This window comes from Pipistrellus hanaki, assembly GCF_964339955.1.
Source record: "Pipistrellus hanaki genome assembly, chromosome: 5".
Taxonomy (NCBI): Eukaryota; Metazoa; Chordata; class Mammalia; order Chiroptera; family Vespertilionidae; genus Pipistrellus; species Pipistrellus hanaki.
In genome coordinates, this window is record NC_140507.1 from 101,521,337 (window position 1) to 101,539,354 (window position 18,018).

General features: G+C 54.4%; 1 protein-coding gene across 2 annotated transcripts in view; it reads right to left on the reverse strand.

Moving 5' to 3' along the window:
* PRSS12 (serine protease 12) overlaps positions 1-18,018 on the reverse strand; it is a 54,884-nt gene that overhangs the window by 19,349 nt on the left and 17,517 nt on the right. Inside the window, exons 2-4 of one of the 2 annotated variants that reach the window (XM_084883406.1) lie at positions 12,254-12,410; positions 5,051-5,229; positions 2,682-2,823 (exon numbers count right to left, since the gene is read on the reverse strand). In XM_084883406.1, coding sequence (XP_084739532.1) covers positions 2,682-2,823; positions 5,051-5,229; positions 12,254-12,410 — 478 coding nt within the window. The remainder of the gene's footprint in view (positions 1-2,681; positions 2,824-5,050; positions 5,230-12,253; positions 12,411-18,018) is intronic. The other variant, XM_084883407.1, reaches the window with a different exon arrangement.

An 18,018-nucleotide genomic window follows, 5' to 3' on the forward strand; every position in this document is an offset into this window, starting at 1 on the left:
ACGTAGCAAGAAAGAAATTAGCCTAGATCCCACCTTACTAGCACTGTCCACAGACACCATTCCCACAGAGTGCACCCATCTGATCAGTCCGTGCACAGCAGTCATACACAGATCCACATACACAGAGACACCCCACCCAACACTTCTCAGACCCCTGACCAGTATTTCCTCCAGCCATTCCCAGGTGAACTGCAGGAACACATAGCACACAGCATGCCTGTTCTAACAGAGTCATCCAGAACTTTAACAAATACTGTGAGAACATTTTATAACGCTGGGGATGCAAAAACAAAAACAAAAACAAAAAAACCTAAATGGATTTGTGAAACAAGATAAATAAATATGGAGAGCCCTAGCTAGTGTGGCTCTGTGGGTAGAACGTCGGCCTGCAAACTAAAGGGTCTGTCCAGCCACGGTTCAATTCCGGTCAAGGGCACATGCCCTTGTTGTGGGCTTGATCCCCAATAGAGGGCGTGCAGGAGGCAGCGGATCAATGATTCTTATTGATGTTTCTATCTCCCTTTCCGTTTCCCTCCATCTCTAAAATTAAGAATATATACTTTAAAGAAGTATGGAGAAAAAAATCAGTGTCACTCAAGTGTTTACCCAAGTAAAGAAAAACATAAATATGGTAAATAGGAGTTTTTATGAATCTTTCTAAATCTATGAAAATGACATATAGCCCTCAGTCTAACAAATTACCTTGGAGATGAAATGACATTTATTAAGTACTTCTCATTCGTTAGATGTCATAATTTACTTGGCTGGAATGTCATACCCCTTGACCCAATAATTACAACTACAGTGTCCAAAAATATTGGGCAGTAACATGTGTTTATAGAATGATAGAAGTATTTATAACAGGGGGAAAAAAAGAACCTAAATTTTAAATAAATCATGGTATAAACATTCAGTGGAAATTATGCTGTCACTAAAAATCATAACTATGCAATAAAATAATGGTAAAAATATGGATAGAAAAATCCCATGCCCACTACTAGGATGATTATAAAGTTATACATGCAAGTTACATTGATGACACTGATATAGGAATGGGAACATTATTAGTACTTTTTAAAAATATATTTTATTGATTTTTTTACAGAGAGGAGGAGAGAGGGAGAGAGAGTTAGAAAAATGGATGAGAGAGAAACATCAATCAGCTGCTTCCTGCATACCCCTTAATGGGGACATGCCCGCAACCAAGGTACATGCCCTTGACCGGAATCGAACCTGGGACCTTTCAGTCCACAGGCCGATGCTCTATTCACTGAGCCAAACCAGTTTCGGCTATGGGTACTTTTTAAAATATATATATTTTAGCCCTAGCCGGCTTGGCTCAGTGGATGCAGGGGTCTTCAAACTTTTTAAAGTGGGGGCCAGATCACGGTCCCTCAGAGAGCTGGAGGGCCGGACTATATGAACTACTAATTCCTACTGTAACACCTTGGCTGCGCTCACTGCCCAAAAAACCTGGCGGGCAGGATCAGACTCCCCTGGGGGCTGCATGTGGCCCGCGGGCCATAGTTTGAAGACCCCTGGAGAGTGTCAGCCTTTGGACTAAAGAGTCCCAGGTTCGATTCCGGCCAAGGCCATGAGCCTTGGGTTGCGGTCTTGATCCCCAGTGGGGGGCGTGCAGGATGCAGCTAATGAATGGTTCTCATCATTGATATTTCTATCTCCTCCCTTCCTGTTTGAAATAAAATATATATATTTTATTGATGTTTTACAGAGAGGAAGGACAGGGATAGAGAGTTAGAAACATCGATGAGAGAGAAACATCAGTCAGTTGCCTCCTGCACACTCCCCACTGGGGATGTGCCTGCAACCAAAGTACATGCCCTTAACCGGAATTGAACCTGGGACCCTTCAGTCCTCAGGCCAACGCTCTGTCCACTGAGACAAATCGGTTAGGGCATGGGTACTTTTTATTGTCTTCTTCAAACTTGCTAATATTTTACATTACTTTCACCAATTAAAAAAATATGTATCATTCGCAGCCATGCCTGGCTTGTGTGAAAGCACATGTTAAGGGTTAACGCATGTTTGCTGGTAGCTCTGTCTTGAGCCACAATGAATGATTCGGCCAGATGTGAGCACCACAGGAACCTGGACCGGAGGACCGAGCGGGCTCCCGTGAGCTCAGTCAAGGCCACCCGCCCGGAGGGCGTCGGGGGAGGGACACCAAGCATGTCGCCGAGGGTGACACCGGCTTTGCAGTGAGGTCGAGGGTGCGTTCCAGAGTTCACCTTGTGACGAGAAGCTGTCTCCTCACAGAAGGGGGAACTGCCCTCGCTTTCTGAGGAAGGGAACATGGACGCCCAGAGCCCTGCACGGCAGCTCTGCCACTGGGACGCGGTGACGTCAGAACTGGCAGCACCCGGTGCAGGGGGTGCAAGTGACACCGAGCACCCACAGCGCACGGCCGCCTCGAACGGACACAAAGGGACATGAAGTCACCCCGCCTCAAGGACAGGCGAGGCAGGGAAGGCGAGGGGGACAACAGCCAGACCGTTCTCTATCAGCAGAGAAAATGCTGCTGTGTCTCTGTTCCTGCTCGCTCACAGGCCCAGTGGGCAGGCCGATGGCAGAGCGTGTGGTCCTGGTGTCAGAGGTGAAGGCAAGGACTTAACCAGCTTAAATGGGACGTGGCCGCGGGGCCGTGTGTGGCCGGGCCTCACCTGAACCCCAGCTGCCGGCACACCACGTACGTGTGCAGCTCCGTCCAGCCATCGTCACAGACCGTCCCCCACTGGCCCCTGTGGTACACCTCCAGGCGGCCCTCGTGGCTGTCCTTCCCCCCTGCAAGCCTGAGGGCCCCATCTGTGAGGAGAGGGAGACACAGACAGAAGAAAACAATTCTCAAAACGGAGCAAAACACGTTTCCTAGAAATGTCACCGAGGTAGGTCTCTGTCCGTGACCTGAGGCCGCTGGGTGTTTCCTAAGGCACATCCCCTCCTCCCATGCTCTCGTTCTGCGGGTGGGAAAGCTATGAGGTAACCCCACAGTGCTGTTTGGGGCACTCTGAAGGAAGTAACATCTGGGAAATGTCCTGTGGCTTCCATGGCCTTCAGGCTGAGCGGTATTTGTCATTTAAACTTCAAAAGTAAAAAAAAAAAGCATCTTGGAAATGGCTCAACACTTTACCTGCAAGTGAAAAGCATTAAACCACGAAGCCCGGCAGTGCTGTGGCTGGGGAGGGGCTGCGGCGATGTCCTGCGGGCGCTCCTCACCACCCAGATCTGGATTTGAACCTTAGGAACTCAACGAGGTTAACGCCCAGAGAACCCTGTATCGACCTTCTAGTGGATTCACAATGCGATAAATGTACCCCAAAAAAGTAGACTAAAAAGCCATTTCCACCCGAAATAACCCCAATACTGTCCCAAATGGAACATATAAGTGACCTTGGGCAGAGATTCGGCCGGGGCGGGACGCTGTGTTTACTGACCGTGTTGTTCTGCTGACGGAAACAACAGCGCGCACAGAGCCATGGCAACGAAAACTACAACCTCAGCACTGCGCGGGCCCCAAGATGGCTTTTTTTTTCTTTTAAACACAGTTTAAAACCCCACATTTCGAATTCTTTACTACAGACACCGTGGCTCTGTGATGACCTGCCTTCCTTTGGTGTGCACATCCCTCCTCTGCCCCCCAGACATGTAAGAGTGTGTGTGCGTGTGCGTGGGTAGAGGGTGTGCACATGTGCGTGTGTGCATGTGTGCGTGTGTGTGGAGGGTGTGCGTGTGTGTCTGTGCACGTGTGTGTGTGGGTGTGTGGAGGGTGTGTGCGTGTGTGTGCATGCGTGTGCGTGTGTGAGTGTGCGTGTGGGTGTAGGTGTGTGGGGGTGTGTGGAGGGTGTGTGTGTGTGTGTGTGGAGGGTGTGTGTGGGTGTGTGGAGGGTGTGTGCGTGTGTGTGCATGCGTGTGCGTGTGTGAGTGTGCGTGTGGGTGTAGGTGTGTGTGGGTGTGTGCGTGCGTGTGTGAGTGTGTGTGTGGAGGGTGTGAGTGTGTGTGTGGAGGGTGTGTGTGGGTGTGTGGAGGGTGTGTGCGTGTGTGTGTGCGTGCGTGTGCGTGTGTGAGTGTGCGTGTGGGTGTAGGTGTGTGTGGGTGTGTGCGTGCGTGTGTGAGTGTGTATGTGGAGGGGGTGTGTGTGTGTGTGGAGGGTGTGTGTGTGTGTGTGTGTTTGTGTGTGCACGTGGCGTTGGCAGCCACTGGCGTTGGTAGCCGCTGCGGTCTGGTGCAGCTGACACAGAGCACACCGCGGTTCCTGGGATGCTCTGACCTGCGGACTCAGAGCCACACCCTGAAGATTCACCAGCTGCAAACGCTTTCTGAGAGTCAATACAAGTTCACAGAGGAATGGACTGAGCCTAAAACCTAACGTGAAATTTGCCGCTGCACGCGACTTTCATTGTCGGGTCCTATAAAATGAAACAAAGTCATATTCTGCAACAAAATATCTTCTGATCAAGCTTTACAGGACCGTATACCCTTTATTATTTAAAAAAAAATATGTTATTACTGGTTTTTAGAGAGAGAGGAAGGAACTGGGAGAGATAGAAACATCGGTGAGAAATATCATCCATCGGCTGCCTCCTGCACGCCCCAACTGGGAATCAAGCCCACAGCCCAGGCCTGTGCTCTGACTGGGAATCGAACTGGTGACCCCTTGGCCCCGGCCCCAGCCCAGCCACTGAGCCACGCCGGCCAGTGAACACTCAGAGTGCCTGTAGGTAAGGGGATAGCGCTCTCACAGGCAGCTTCTGTTAGCTTGTGGGCGTGTTTGTTTTTATGCTCATTCGCTAATCCTAACTGAGACAGAGGCGGGAGCAGCCCACACGGGGCCGACGGGCAGGGGCTGGGGCCGGGGTCGGGCTGGGCGGGGGCCGGGGCTGGGGCAGGGGCAGGGGCAGGGGCCGGGCCGGGGGGCCGGGGGCCAGGGGGCCGGGGAGCTGGGGCAGGGGCCGGGCCGGGGGGCCGGGGGCCGGGGGGCCGGGGAGCTGGGGCAGCGGCCGGGGCCGGGCCGGGCCGGGCCGGGGAAGCCTACCGGTGAGGGGGGTGCAGGACACGCCGGCGTCCTCTCCGTGGCCGCAGTTGTGCTCGCCCCAGGGCCGCCGCGGACACTCCTCGAGGGCCAGCTCGTTGCCCGTGCAGCGCACCTCGTCCAGCAGCACCGGGCCGGAGCCTTCGCCGAAGTAGGCCCGCGTCCACGCTCTGGCGATGCCACTGCCGGACGAGAGCTCTGTTAGGCACGGGGAGGGGCTGACGTCCCCTGCTCCTGGGCAGTTCTCCGGGACGGACCCACGCCTGCCGGCACCGGGCCGCGGGCGGCTCTGTGTGTTCCTGCCCTGACAGTGTTCCGAAGGCCCTGGCCACGCACACTCACTCCCTTTCACAGGAACCGCACCGGGGCTGTCCGCGCAGGGCTGTCCGGGAAGAGCCCACTCCGCGCCCTGCTGGAGGACTGCGTCTGCTTGTTGTTTGTTGTAGAATATCCGTAACGTAAGACTATTTGTTCTGAGCACTAAGTGTGCGCTCCAGCAGCATTCACACATTCACCTGTGCAAGGTCACACCATCTCTGCAGACCCCGTCAGCATCCCGGGCGGACTCCAGCCCTCCGAGCAGCTGGCTGGCCCAGAGGTGCCGGTGGGAGTGCCATGAGCCCTCTCCCGCTGACCAGGCTGGGCGAGGCTGCAGCTCCCAGCACCATCAGGGCCCTAAGGGGCCACTGAGAGGGGACTGCGAGGAGGAGGAGGAGGCCTGGGCCCGACCGGAGCCGGCCGGCCCTGAGCAGTGCCTCTGGTCCCAAGAGAAAGGAACTGAGTGAAGCCTCCGCTGTTCAATTCTCACAGCCAAACACATTTCCAACCGAAACGCTGCCTCCTCAGGTCATCGGGAGGAACGGTACCTCCCCACCAAGCGGCTGCACTCGGACCGCTCTCAGCCGGCCAGCCCTTCGGCCAGGCCTGCCCGTCAGCGCCAAGCGCCCTGGGAAACCATGGGCAGCCCCGGCCTCCGCACTGCGGCCAGTGCCCCCGGGCTCACTTCTCAGGGACGCTGCCCCCCACACTGTTCCAGCGCCCTCTGCCCATGGCATTCCACCTGCCTTGAGAATCTACAACCAAATGTGCTGAATAAAAGCGCGCTGAGCAGCTATAATTCCCCAGCAATGGTTAAGTCTCACAGAGTGCATTTTATGGATAAAGAGCAACTTGTTTGACTGATTTTACGCAGTTCTATGGAAGTTTCTCTTAAGAGAACACGTCTAAAATAGCCTGGACGTAAACACATTAGATACCATCAAAGCAAATTACTGCCTAACTCTGGTATATGGAATTATTTCTTCTCAATAATTCCATATACCAGGCTATCTTTATGATAAGTTTTATAAAATATATTTAAAAATGAAAGAACAGCCGAAACCAGTTTGGCTCAGTGGATAGAGCATTGGTCTGCGGACTGAAAGGTCCCAGGTTCGATTCCGGTCAAGGGCATGTACATTGGTTGTGGGCACATCCCCGGTAGAGGGTGTGCAAGAGGCAGCTGGTCGATGTTTCTCTCTCATTGATGTTTCTGGCTCTCTGGCTCTCTCTCCCTTCCTCTCTGTAAAAAAGCAATAAAATATATTTTAAAAAATAAATAAATAGAAATGAAAGAACAGTAAAATAAAAGAGCAAAGAAAAAACTTCCAAAAAGCAATTTGGAGGAGAAGAATTTTTATTCTGACCACTCAATAATATGGTTTTGAACGATAATTTTATAGCAGGAAAAAGAACTAAGAGGAAATAACTGTTTGAAATTGCTAAATTCCTCTGCAAATTGTAGCACACCCACACGATAAAGGGTGATGTCACCGTCCTAAGCTATGCTGTCAGGGTTCCGAAAGGGGGAGGAAGTGCTTTACTGTTAGTGCGGAAGGCGCTCCGGTAGGATTCCGCCGGGAGCCTCCTGCACAGACGCACTCTCAGGCCCCGTCTGCTGACACCTGGCTGCCTCCCGCCTCCCCCTCCTGGTTCTCCCACCTCCAGGATGATCAAAGCCGGTATCCTGAGAACAGTAATTCCTCTGGTATTTGGGAAGCTTGCCAGCGAGCAAAACCTACAGACACCACGGGAAGAGGAGGTGCACAAAGACAGCATCTCACACGGGAACGGCAGAGTCTCCCCGGGGGAGCAACGCAGCCAACGAGCCTGAGACGCAATTTGCTCGAGAACAAATCACAACTGTGGACAAGTACAACCTGCTGTCTGCTTACCAACAAGTACCATGAAAGACAATCCACCTAAAAAAAGTACTGTGCCTTCAAGTGAGCAAACAAATCCTAGAGCAGAGCAGAGCAGAGAGAGCAGAGCAGGATGCTGTGTTAATGCGAGTTGGTGGAGCACGGTCGACGGCAGCGGCAGCTCAGAGCGCCTGCGCCCTCAGAGGGGGCCGACGCTCTCGCAGGCTGGTGGGCCACCTTTGCCGCGCGTATATTTGGAGATAGTCTCCCTTTGAGTCACTCCCCAAACATGAGTCCTCATACAAAAGAGCAATGAGCTAATGCTTAAGAAGAAAGCACGTCCAAACACGTGAGAAAGAACCCACACGTGTGTCAGCATCCAGAGAGGCATCCTTGGGAGTCTATGTGTGTATTCTTTCTTTCTGTGTACACACTGTTGTCAACAGGGTCTTTGTATAAGAGCTGCTCATGTGAGTGGAAAAAATCGTTGTCCTTCTAGAATCACTTCTGTAACTGTAAATATAATTAATATTCAGTGTGTCATTTACATTTTCTATGTATTTTTCTGAGGAAAAAAAAAAGCTTGCCTTTTTCCCCCACAGAAATATATTAGTGATTTTTTAAAATGCCTTATAGCTTAAATTTAGATTAATCCGTACTGTAATTGGTAATGGATTAATTACCAATACCCTCAAAATTCTCACCACTTTTGACAAAGACCTAGGTTTCTCAGAAAATCACATGAAAACCAATTAGCACACCACTGACCACTGATCGATACACAGGGAATACACACATTAGTGAGTGTTTTAAAATGGGAACCCCGTAGCCACACCTGGCTACACAGGAGCTCTGGATAAAGGAGTGGCTGACAAACTCCGCACCAAAAGGTCACTTTGCTTGGAATGTTTACCAGCACCCTCCACCTTGAACAGCCCCGAACAGACCGCCCCGCACTGCCAACGTGTGCTGCGTGCTGGCTGCGTCGCTCCCTGATTTAGGCACAGAACTCCACGCACGGAGGTGCGTCACCGAGGAGGGCACTGCCCGGCCCGTGTGGCTCAGTGATTGTCTGCCTGTGAAGCAGAAGGTCACGGTTCGATTCCCAGTCAGCACACCTGTCTGGGCTGCAGTCTCAATCCCTGGATCCCCAGTAAGGGGCGTGCAGGAGGCAGCCGTTCAATGATTCTCATCATTGATGTTCCTATCTATTTCTCCCTCACCCTTCCTCTCTGAAATCAATAAAAACACTTTTTAAATCTAGTCTTAAAAATGTAAGGATTGGTAAGTTTTCTCAGGAAAAGCTGGTGGGCCTCATTCCTGACCATCCAAAGACAGCGACCACAATGGCCTCACAGTGCCCGCCACACGCCGAGGCTCAGTCCCGCAGACGCAGGCTCGGTCTCGCTGTGCCAGTCCACACGCCGAGGCTCAGTCCCGCAGACGCAGGCTCGGTCTCGCTGTGCCCGCCACATGCCGAGGCTCAGTCCCGCAGACACAGGCTCGGTCTCGCTGTGCCAGTCCACACGCCGAGGCTCAGTCCCACAGACGCAGGCTCGGTCTCGCTGTGCCCGCCACACGTGGCCTGGGTACCCGCAGTGAGGCCGGGCCAGCGGGCAGGGAAGGCGGGCAGAGTCCCTTCCAGGCGGCCCAGGGCTGCTCCTGCGTCCGGGCGGGAGGAGAGGCAACAGGAGACCATGTCACCCGGGGGGACTTCCAGCCACAACACACCTGATGGACCCCACGGCCCTAGGCCCCTGTCGGGGTTAACACTGACCCAGGAGGGGGACGCTGGGCAGCACACGAGGCTGGGCCCCTCCGTAACGGCTGTCACTGTCACAGCGTGGGCTCTGGCTCGGGAGAGACCTCAGGGGCCGGGCAGCCACCACGTGCCAGGATGTCAGGGCGTGCGGCAGCTCCGGACCTGAGTGTGAGGCACCGGACACCGTCAGGAATGGTCATTTGTGATAAGCGGCACAATGTTCTTATTGTAAGAGATGCCTACGGGAGTCTCCAGAGGTAAAATGTCTGTTTTTACTTTAAAATAAACACCGAGTTTTTAAAAGGAGGCGGGTGATTTACAGAAACAACTGCCAAACACGAACGAGTGGAGACAGTTCACCTTCCAAAGACAACCACCGTCAGAGAGCGTCCCTGACAGCTGTGCACACAGCCCCCAACGGCATGAAAGAACGTCTTTTCATGGCTTTTCAGTGGAAAATATCAGATACTAAAAGACCCCCTAACAGGATTCCAGAGACACCGCAGCTCGATGCACCTGCGTCCAGAACCACTGAGGGGCGGGCCAACCTGGGGCTGTGTCCGGGCAGGGAGCACGACCTGACGCGGTCTCTGGGCTCCTCTGCGCTTCCCCGCCCTGGAGCCATCTCCTCCGCACATCAACCAACAGCGTCTGTTCTGCACACACAGACAGGCAAGGAAGCAGAGGTCAAAATTCAGATGTCTGGGGGAGAAGCTGGATGCTACGGGGTCATCATGTGGCTGACTGACAGGTCTCTGTGGCTGACTGACAGGTCTCTGTGACTGACAGGTCTCTGTGGCTGACTGACAGGTCTCTGTGGCTGACAGGTCTCTGTGGCTGACTGACAGGTCTCTGTGGTTGACAGGTCTCTGGGGCTGATAGGTCTCTGTGGCTGACTGACAGGTCTCTGTGGCTGACAGGTCTCTGTGGCTGGCTGACAGGTCTCTGTGGCTGACTGACAGGTCTCTGTGGCTGACAGGTCTCTGTGGCTGACAGGTCTCTGTGGTTGACTGACAGGTCTCTGTGGTTGACAGGTCTCTGGGGCTGATAGGTCTCTGTGGCTGACTGACAGGTCTCTGTGGCTGACAGGTCTCTGTGGCTGACTGACAGGTCTCTGTGGCTGACAGGTCTCTGTGGCTGACTGACAGGTCTCTGTGGCTGACAGGTCTCTGTGGCTGACTGACAGGTCTCTGTGGCTGACAGGTCTCTGTGGCTGACTGACAGGTCTCTGTGGCTGACAGGTCCCTGTGGCTGACTGACAGGTCCCTGTGGCTGACAGGTCCCTGTGGCTGACAGGTCCCTGTGGCTGACAGGTCTCTGTGGCTGACAGGTCTTTGTGGCTGACAGGTCTCTGTGGCTGACAGGTCTCTGTGGCTGACTGACAGGTCTCTGTGGCTGACTGACAGGTCTCTGTGGCTGGCTGACAGGTCTCTGTGGCTGACAGGTCTCTGTGGCTGACTGACAGGTCTCTGTGGCTGACAGGTCTCTGTGGCTGACTGACAGGTCCCTGTGGCTGACAGGTCTCTGTGGCTGACAGGTCCCTGTGGCTGACAGGTCCCTGTGGCTGGCAGGTCTCTGTGGCTGACTGACAGGTCTCTGTGGCTGACAGGTCTCTGTGGCTGCCAGGAACAACGCAAAGCTACTGTGAGAAGCAGTGCAAGGCTCAGCTTCTCTGGGTGTACCAGGTGTTCCGGTTAATAATGTGGATTTTGTAACCAAAGAAAACATGGTAATTTCAACAGAAACATCAAAAGTGCTTTATTCAAAGTAATGTCCACCGCTAGCTACACATTTCCCCATCTTCCAGGTAATTTGTGGATACCGCCCCAATAGAACTGTTCTTGTTTTGAAGCAAACCATTCAGAGACCCAATTTTCCACTTCTTGGCACGTTTGAAGTGCTGCTCAGACAGTGTGTGTGCCATCGATCGGAACAAGTGGTCATCTGAAGGAGCAGGGTCTGGTGAATACGGCGGGTGGGTTCTTACCCTCCAGGCAAGATCTTTTAACGTGTCTTCAACTGGTTTTGAAGTGTGTGATGGTGCGTCATCATGAAGTAAAATTACTTGCCGTGTCTTCTGGCACATTCTGGTCCTTTCACGATCAAAGCATGGTTCAAATTGATTATTTGTTGTTGGTAGCGATCAGTATTAATGGTCTCAACTGGTTTTAGAAGCTCATAGTACACCACACCTTCCTGGTCCCACCAAATGCAGAGCATTGTCTTCTTTCTGAAGCAATTTGGCCTTGCAGTCGATGTTGATGGTTGACCTGGATCAACCGATGGTTTTGTGCATTTGGGATTCTCAAAATAAATCCATTTTCATCGCCAGTGGATGCAAAAAAAAAAGACTTTCATGCCATTGAAGCAACATTTTACTGATGACTTTTCGGTTTTCCATTTGTCTTTCGTTCAGTTGAGGTGGCACCCATTTTCCTTCCTTTAAAATCTTTCCCATTGCTTGTAAATGATTGGAAATTGTGTGCTGAGCAATGTTTAGTCTTTCTGCAAATTGTGAGTTTGACAGCATCTTCATCCAATAATGCTTGTCATTGTTGGTCTTCAATCTTTTTTGGTTGGTCTGGACGTTCTTTGTCTTTCACATCGAAATCATCACTTTTAAAGCACTTAAACAAGCATTCACAAGTATCTTGAGATGGAGCATGCCCACCATAAGCTTTCCAAAGTATAGGATAACTTTTTCTTCAAAATAATGAATTAAAACTTCCCACAAATCAAATGCTTTTTTTCTTGGCACAAAATTCTACATTTTCTAAGCATATAAATAACTATGATGTTAACACCTCCAGCAAATTTGACATATGGAGTTTTGAAGCTTGCTGTCAATACAACAAAATAGCATACATATCAAATTGTATCTATATCAACATATGTGTAACTCCATCTATTGAAAAAAAATCCGCATCCTTAACCGGTACATGTAGTAAAGTCCTGGGAGCTCGGGGAAAACGGGGGGCCGCGGAGCAGCACACGGAGCAGCACACGGAGCTCTGACAGGATGGGGGCCGCGGAGCAGCACACGGAGCTCTGACAGGACGGGGGCCGCGGAGCAGCACACGGAGCTCTGACAGGACGGGGGCCGCGGAGCACGCGTCCTCCGTGGGGAGCCCGCAGCCTGTAGGAAGCGCGAAGCGGGCATTCCCCACTCGCTCGGGACGTGCAGTTTGAACACAGCACCTGACGACGGGCCGGGAAATGCTAGGCTCAAACGTCAAAGCAAAAGGAACAGGAGGGAAAACCAACCTGAGGCCCAGCTGCCGGCAGACCACCTCCGCGTCCGCATCGTCCCACTGGTCGTCGCAGACGGTGCCCCACTGGCCGGCATGGCGGACCTCCACGCGGCCCTCGTGCCTGCTGCTCCCGCCGGCGAGGCGCAGGCCGGGGGAGGCAGGGGCTGCCCCTGGGAAACCAAAGGCAGTAATAAAATAATAACAGTAATAATAATAATAATAGTAATAATAATAATAGTAATAATGCAGACACACCCTCCCCACCAACACGCTCCCCAATGACACGCTCCACTGACACTCTCCACCGACACACACCCACTGACACGCTCCCCACTGACACGCTCCCCGATGACACGCTCTACTGACACTCTCCACAGACACCCACCCACTGACACGCTCCCCAATGACATGCTCCCCACTGACACGCTCTACTGACACTCTCCACCGACACACACCCACCGACACGCTCCCCACTGACACGCTCCCCACTGACACGCTCTACTGACACTCTCCACAGACACCCACCCACTGACACGCTCCCCAATGACATGCTCCCCACTGACACGCTCCCCACTGACACGCTCTACTGACACTCTCCACAGACACCCACCCACTGACACGCTCCCCAATGACATGCTCCCCACTGACACGCTCCCCACTGACACGCTCTACTGACACTCTCCACAGACACCCACCCACTGACACGCTCCCCAATGACATGCTCCCCACTGACACGCTCTACTGACACTCTCCACCGACACACACCCACCGACACGCTCCCCACTGACACGCTCCCCACTGACACGCTCTACTGACACTCTCCACAGACACCCACCCACTGACACGCTCCCCAATGACATGCTCCCCACTGACACGCTCCCCACTGACACGCTCTACTGACACTCTCCACAGACACCCACCCACTGACACGCTCCCCAATGACACGCTCCCCACTGACACGCTCTACTGACACTCTCCACCGACACACACCCACCGACACGCTCCCCACTGACACGCTCCCCACTGACACGCTCTACTGACACTCTCCACAGACACCCACCCACTGACACGCTCCCCGATGACACGCTCCCCACTGACACGCTCCCCACTGACACGCTCTACTGACACTCTCCACCGACACGCACCCACCGACACGCTCCCCACTGACACGCTCCCCGATGACACGCTCCCCGATGACACGCTCTACTGACACTCTCCACCGACACGCACCCACCGACACCCACCCACTGACACGCTCCCCACTGACACGCTCTACTGACACTCTCCACCGACACGCACCCACCGACACCCACCCACTGACACGCTCCCCAATGACACGCTCCCCAATGACACGCTCCCCACTGACACGCTCTACTGACACTCTCCACTGACACGCACCCACCGACACGCTCCCCACTGACATGCTCCCCACTGACACACTCTACTGACACTCTCCACCGACACGCACCCACCGACACGCACCCACTGACATGCTCCCCACTGACACCCTCCCCACTGACACAATCTACTGACACTCTCCACCGACACGCACCCACTGACACGCACCCACTGACACGCTCCCCACTGACACACTCCCCACTGACACACTCTACTGACACTCTCCACCGACACGCACCCACTGACACGCTCCCCAATGACACGCTCCCCACTGACACACTCCCCACTGACACACTCTACTGACACTCTCCACCGACACGCACCCACTGACACGCACCCACTGACACGCTCCCCACTGACACGCTCCCCTGACACGCTCTACTGACACACTCCACCAACACGCTCCCCAATGACACGCTCCCCACTGACACGCTCCCCAATGACACGCTCTACTGACACTCTCCACCGACACCCACCCACTGACACGCTCCCCACTGACACGCTCTACTGACACGCTCTACTGACACGCTCTACTGACACGCTCTACTGACACTCTCCACCAACACACACCCACTGACACGCACCCACTGACACGCTCCCCACTGACACGCTCCCCTGACACGCTCTACTGACACACTCCACCGACACGCTCCCCAATGACACGCTCCCCACTGACACGCAACCACTGACACGCTCCCCAATGACACACTCTACTGACACTCTCCACCAACATGCACCTACTGACACTCTCCACCAATACGCACCCACTGACACGCTCCCCACTGACACGCTCCCCACTGACACGCTCCCCACTGACACGCTCTACTGACACTCTCCACCGACACCCACCCACTGACACGCTCCCCACTGACACGCTCTACTGACACTCTCCACCAACACGAACCCACCGACACGCTCCCCACTGACACGCTCCCCACTGACACGCTCTACTGACACTCTCCACCGACACCCACCCACTGACACGCTCCCCACTGACACGCTCTACTGACACTCTCCACCAACACGCACCCACCGACACGCTCCCCAATGACACGCACCCACTGACACGCTCCCCACTGACACGCTGCCCACTGACACGCACCCACTGACACGCTCCCTGCTAACACGCTCCCCAATGACACGCTACCCATTGACACGTGCAGGACTTCAGAGTCCGAGTGAGCGAGCAGTGCAGTGCGGAGAGCACCGCACAGCAGGACCCCTCGGAATGCAGGTGGGACCCAGCGGGCGCCTGCTGTTTTGGGAATGAAGGCTGTGATGTGTTAAAAGGGTCAGAACAGGCAGGGTCCCTAATTGGAGGCTTAGTTGCACCTCCTGCCAAATGCTAACCATTGGGCCGCAGGGACGCTCTGGCTGGCCCAGACCCAGGCTCCCTGCCTGCACGGCGCCGGATGAGTGCGCGTCCAGCACCAGCCGAGCTCTCAGCAGGCTCGGCCCGCGCGCTCGGCACACACTCAGGTCTCCCGTGGGCGCTTGTGCAGTTCACGGGACCTTATTTGCAAAAGAATAAAGACCGGCTTAATAAGCACAGCTGTTCTCAGCATCGTGTATTGCTTCCTATAATTAACTGATGGCCCAATTATGGTAGGAAACAAATTTGCTTAGGTTATGTGTCTTTTTCCTTGAAAAAGCTTGGCAAATAGAGAAAAATGACTTTTAAAATGTGCTTCTTAAATCATATTCTCTCGTGCTTCCCCTCCCCCTCACACTGTGGTAAGCTTAGAGATCTCAGAAAATAAATATTCTCAGAGGAAATTTAAAATCACCTACAACCCAGGGCCATTATGGCCCATCACCTTGCATTTTTACTGTGTTTTCTTTGAAAGCCTGTGGTTTTTCTGGTTGTATGAGTAATTGTGGAAACGGAGAAAAGCTCAAGGACAAAGCATCCCACATCCTCCCAGCACACTCACTCCACCGGACAGAGAGCTCCCGGGAGCAGCTGGCGGACGAGTGAGCCCCCGCGGTTTCCGGGGGCGGCTGCTCCCGCCAGCGCCCCAGGTCCTCCACACGCGGCGGAGGGCGGCGGAGGGCGGCGGGCCAGGGGACGAGGCCCAGAGGCACTCTCCCGGCGGGACACGCAGGACGGCTGCCACGGCCAGGCGAGCTCAGCGGCCCCTGGTTCCAGCTGTTTGCTCACAGTCTCGTGCAGCTCACCCTAAGAGCACCTTCTCGTTCTCACTTCAAGTTCAACTGCCTATGTTTCACATGTGGCGATAAGTGACCTTAACTCTACCTGCGACCAGAGTTTAAACAAGTGGATTGCTTACAGAGAGTAGGAAGAATTTTTTAAGTAGAGAAACACCCTAAAAGAAAAAGGATAATTGTTTTTAAGGTTTTCATACCTCACTCCTTGAAAATGTAACACTTCACCGTGTGGGCGAGCACAGAATGCGAGCAGTGAGCTGGGAAAAGCAGCGCTCGCGCTCTGAGCAGCCCGCCCGTGCGCACGCTCCGGCAGCAATGCCAACACAGGCCGGGCCACGGGCAGCCTTCCCGCAGGTGGGAGAGGGCAGGGAGGGAAGACACCAGACAGCGGGTGGCACCGCCCGCCTGCCAGGAGAGGGCTACCGCGCTGAGAGTGCACCACAGCCTCCCGCTCCCGGCCAGCTCCCCGGAGGCCCTCACCGGTCCCTGCAGCTCTGGGCGGGCGCCTCGCCCCTCCTCCCGACACCTGCACTCACAGACCCGCTGCCTGGGCACCTGCCACGCTGCTGTCTCCAGCACAATCAGACAGGGATTCTGTGACGGTGTGGACGCTGTGACGGCCTGGGTTGTGATCGCCCATTAAAATACACCTTGGTCCCCAGAAAACCCATCAGCCTCTGTACAGCAGCTGCTCCCTCCTCTACTTCCCGCCCTACGAGCACAGGCCGGTGTGGACTGAAACCATTCTGCCGGGCACCTTGTGCCCAGTACCTGGTACTTAACAGAATCAGTACCCAAGGGGGCAAGTCACCCTGTGAAACCCACAGGGAACACAGTACAGGATCACCTTTCACCTTTCACCTTTCACCCATGGCGAGCACAGCTTGTGGGCGCTGCACTCACAGCTGGCCTCCAGCTGACTTCCTATCGCGAATCCATCATGGTTTCCCGCCACCAAAGGACGTGTTTCCTGCACAGCACACTCTGTTCCTGTCAGCCCGTCAGGCCAAACGGAAAGCATGCTGAGTGGGAGGCCGAACGGCATCCACAGGGAGACACTCTCCCGTGAAGACGAACCGGGACCGAAGAGGGTGAGCCTGGCTCACGCCTGTCCTCACTCTGGGAAGCGGGGTAACAAAGACAGTCGTCACCGGGGCAGGATGACAGCTCCACGGAAGGCAAACACGAGTGACACCTCTCGGGGAAGCCGTGCACCTGCGGCCGCCGCTCAGGAGGCCCCCCCCCCGCCCCGGGGGCACCCCGGGAGGAGCAGGTGCTCCCCTCACCGGGACGGAACCCGGCCCCGGACAGCGGCGTGCTTGGCAACTCCCTTCCTTCCGGAAGTACAATGATCGGTGTCAGTCTGCTTGTTGCTTTACTGTCTCTATATCCACCTTTTGGTTCATCAATATGTACACAGATAATAATTGAATAAAAAAATGGGGGGGAAATGATTGGTGCTAGGTTTATCGAAGGTGGGTGCACTTTCACCAAATGACCTGGATTTCAAAAAATGGAAGAAATCCATAGAGATGGATGTGAAGCTCGTGGGTTACACAAGTTTCAGGAAATCACAGCCCCGTGCGTTACCCACACCATCTTCCCCGTCACTCCTGCGCCCCAGGACGCACGTGCCTTACGGAGCTTTCAGGAGGCAGGCAGACACGCTGATGTAGGGGGCCGGCAGTGGGCGGAGCAGGTCGCGCACAGTGAGGCCGGAGCTGCTGCCTGGCCCAGAGGGCAGCTGGGCCGCCGCTCTGCCTGCAGAGGAGGAAAAGGAGAGGTGGGACTGAAGAGTCGTCCCCACGCCAGCACTTGAGCCCAGCGTCTCAGAACGGTTGTCACCGCTGTGTCTAAGCGACACGTATCAAGAGAGGCATTCGCACTCAAAGCCTTCTGCACAGGATGTGCCAGCACGCCTTTGAAACCAATTAATAAATCAATAACATGCAGATAAGCTCTGCGTTTTAACACTTCTAATGGACGTGCTTTTATATACAAATTGATATTACATTTAAAATAGATGAGGGTTATCTGATTAACATGGTCTTCCACGCAGCAGCTTCCACCCACAGGCAGTACATGTCTGGAGCACGTCTGCATCATGGCTGTCCCGCCTGCAAGGAGTGTGGGCTCCGCTCGCCCTCCTGGGCGGGTTGACAGCGGCACCGGGGCTGTGAGCACGCGCCTGCCCGCGTGTGAGCCCAGGTC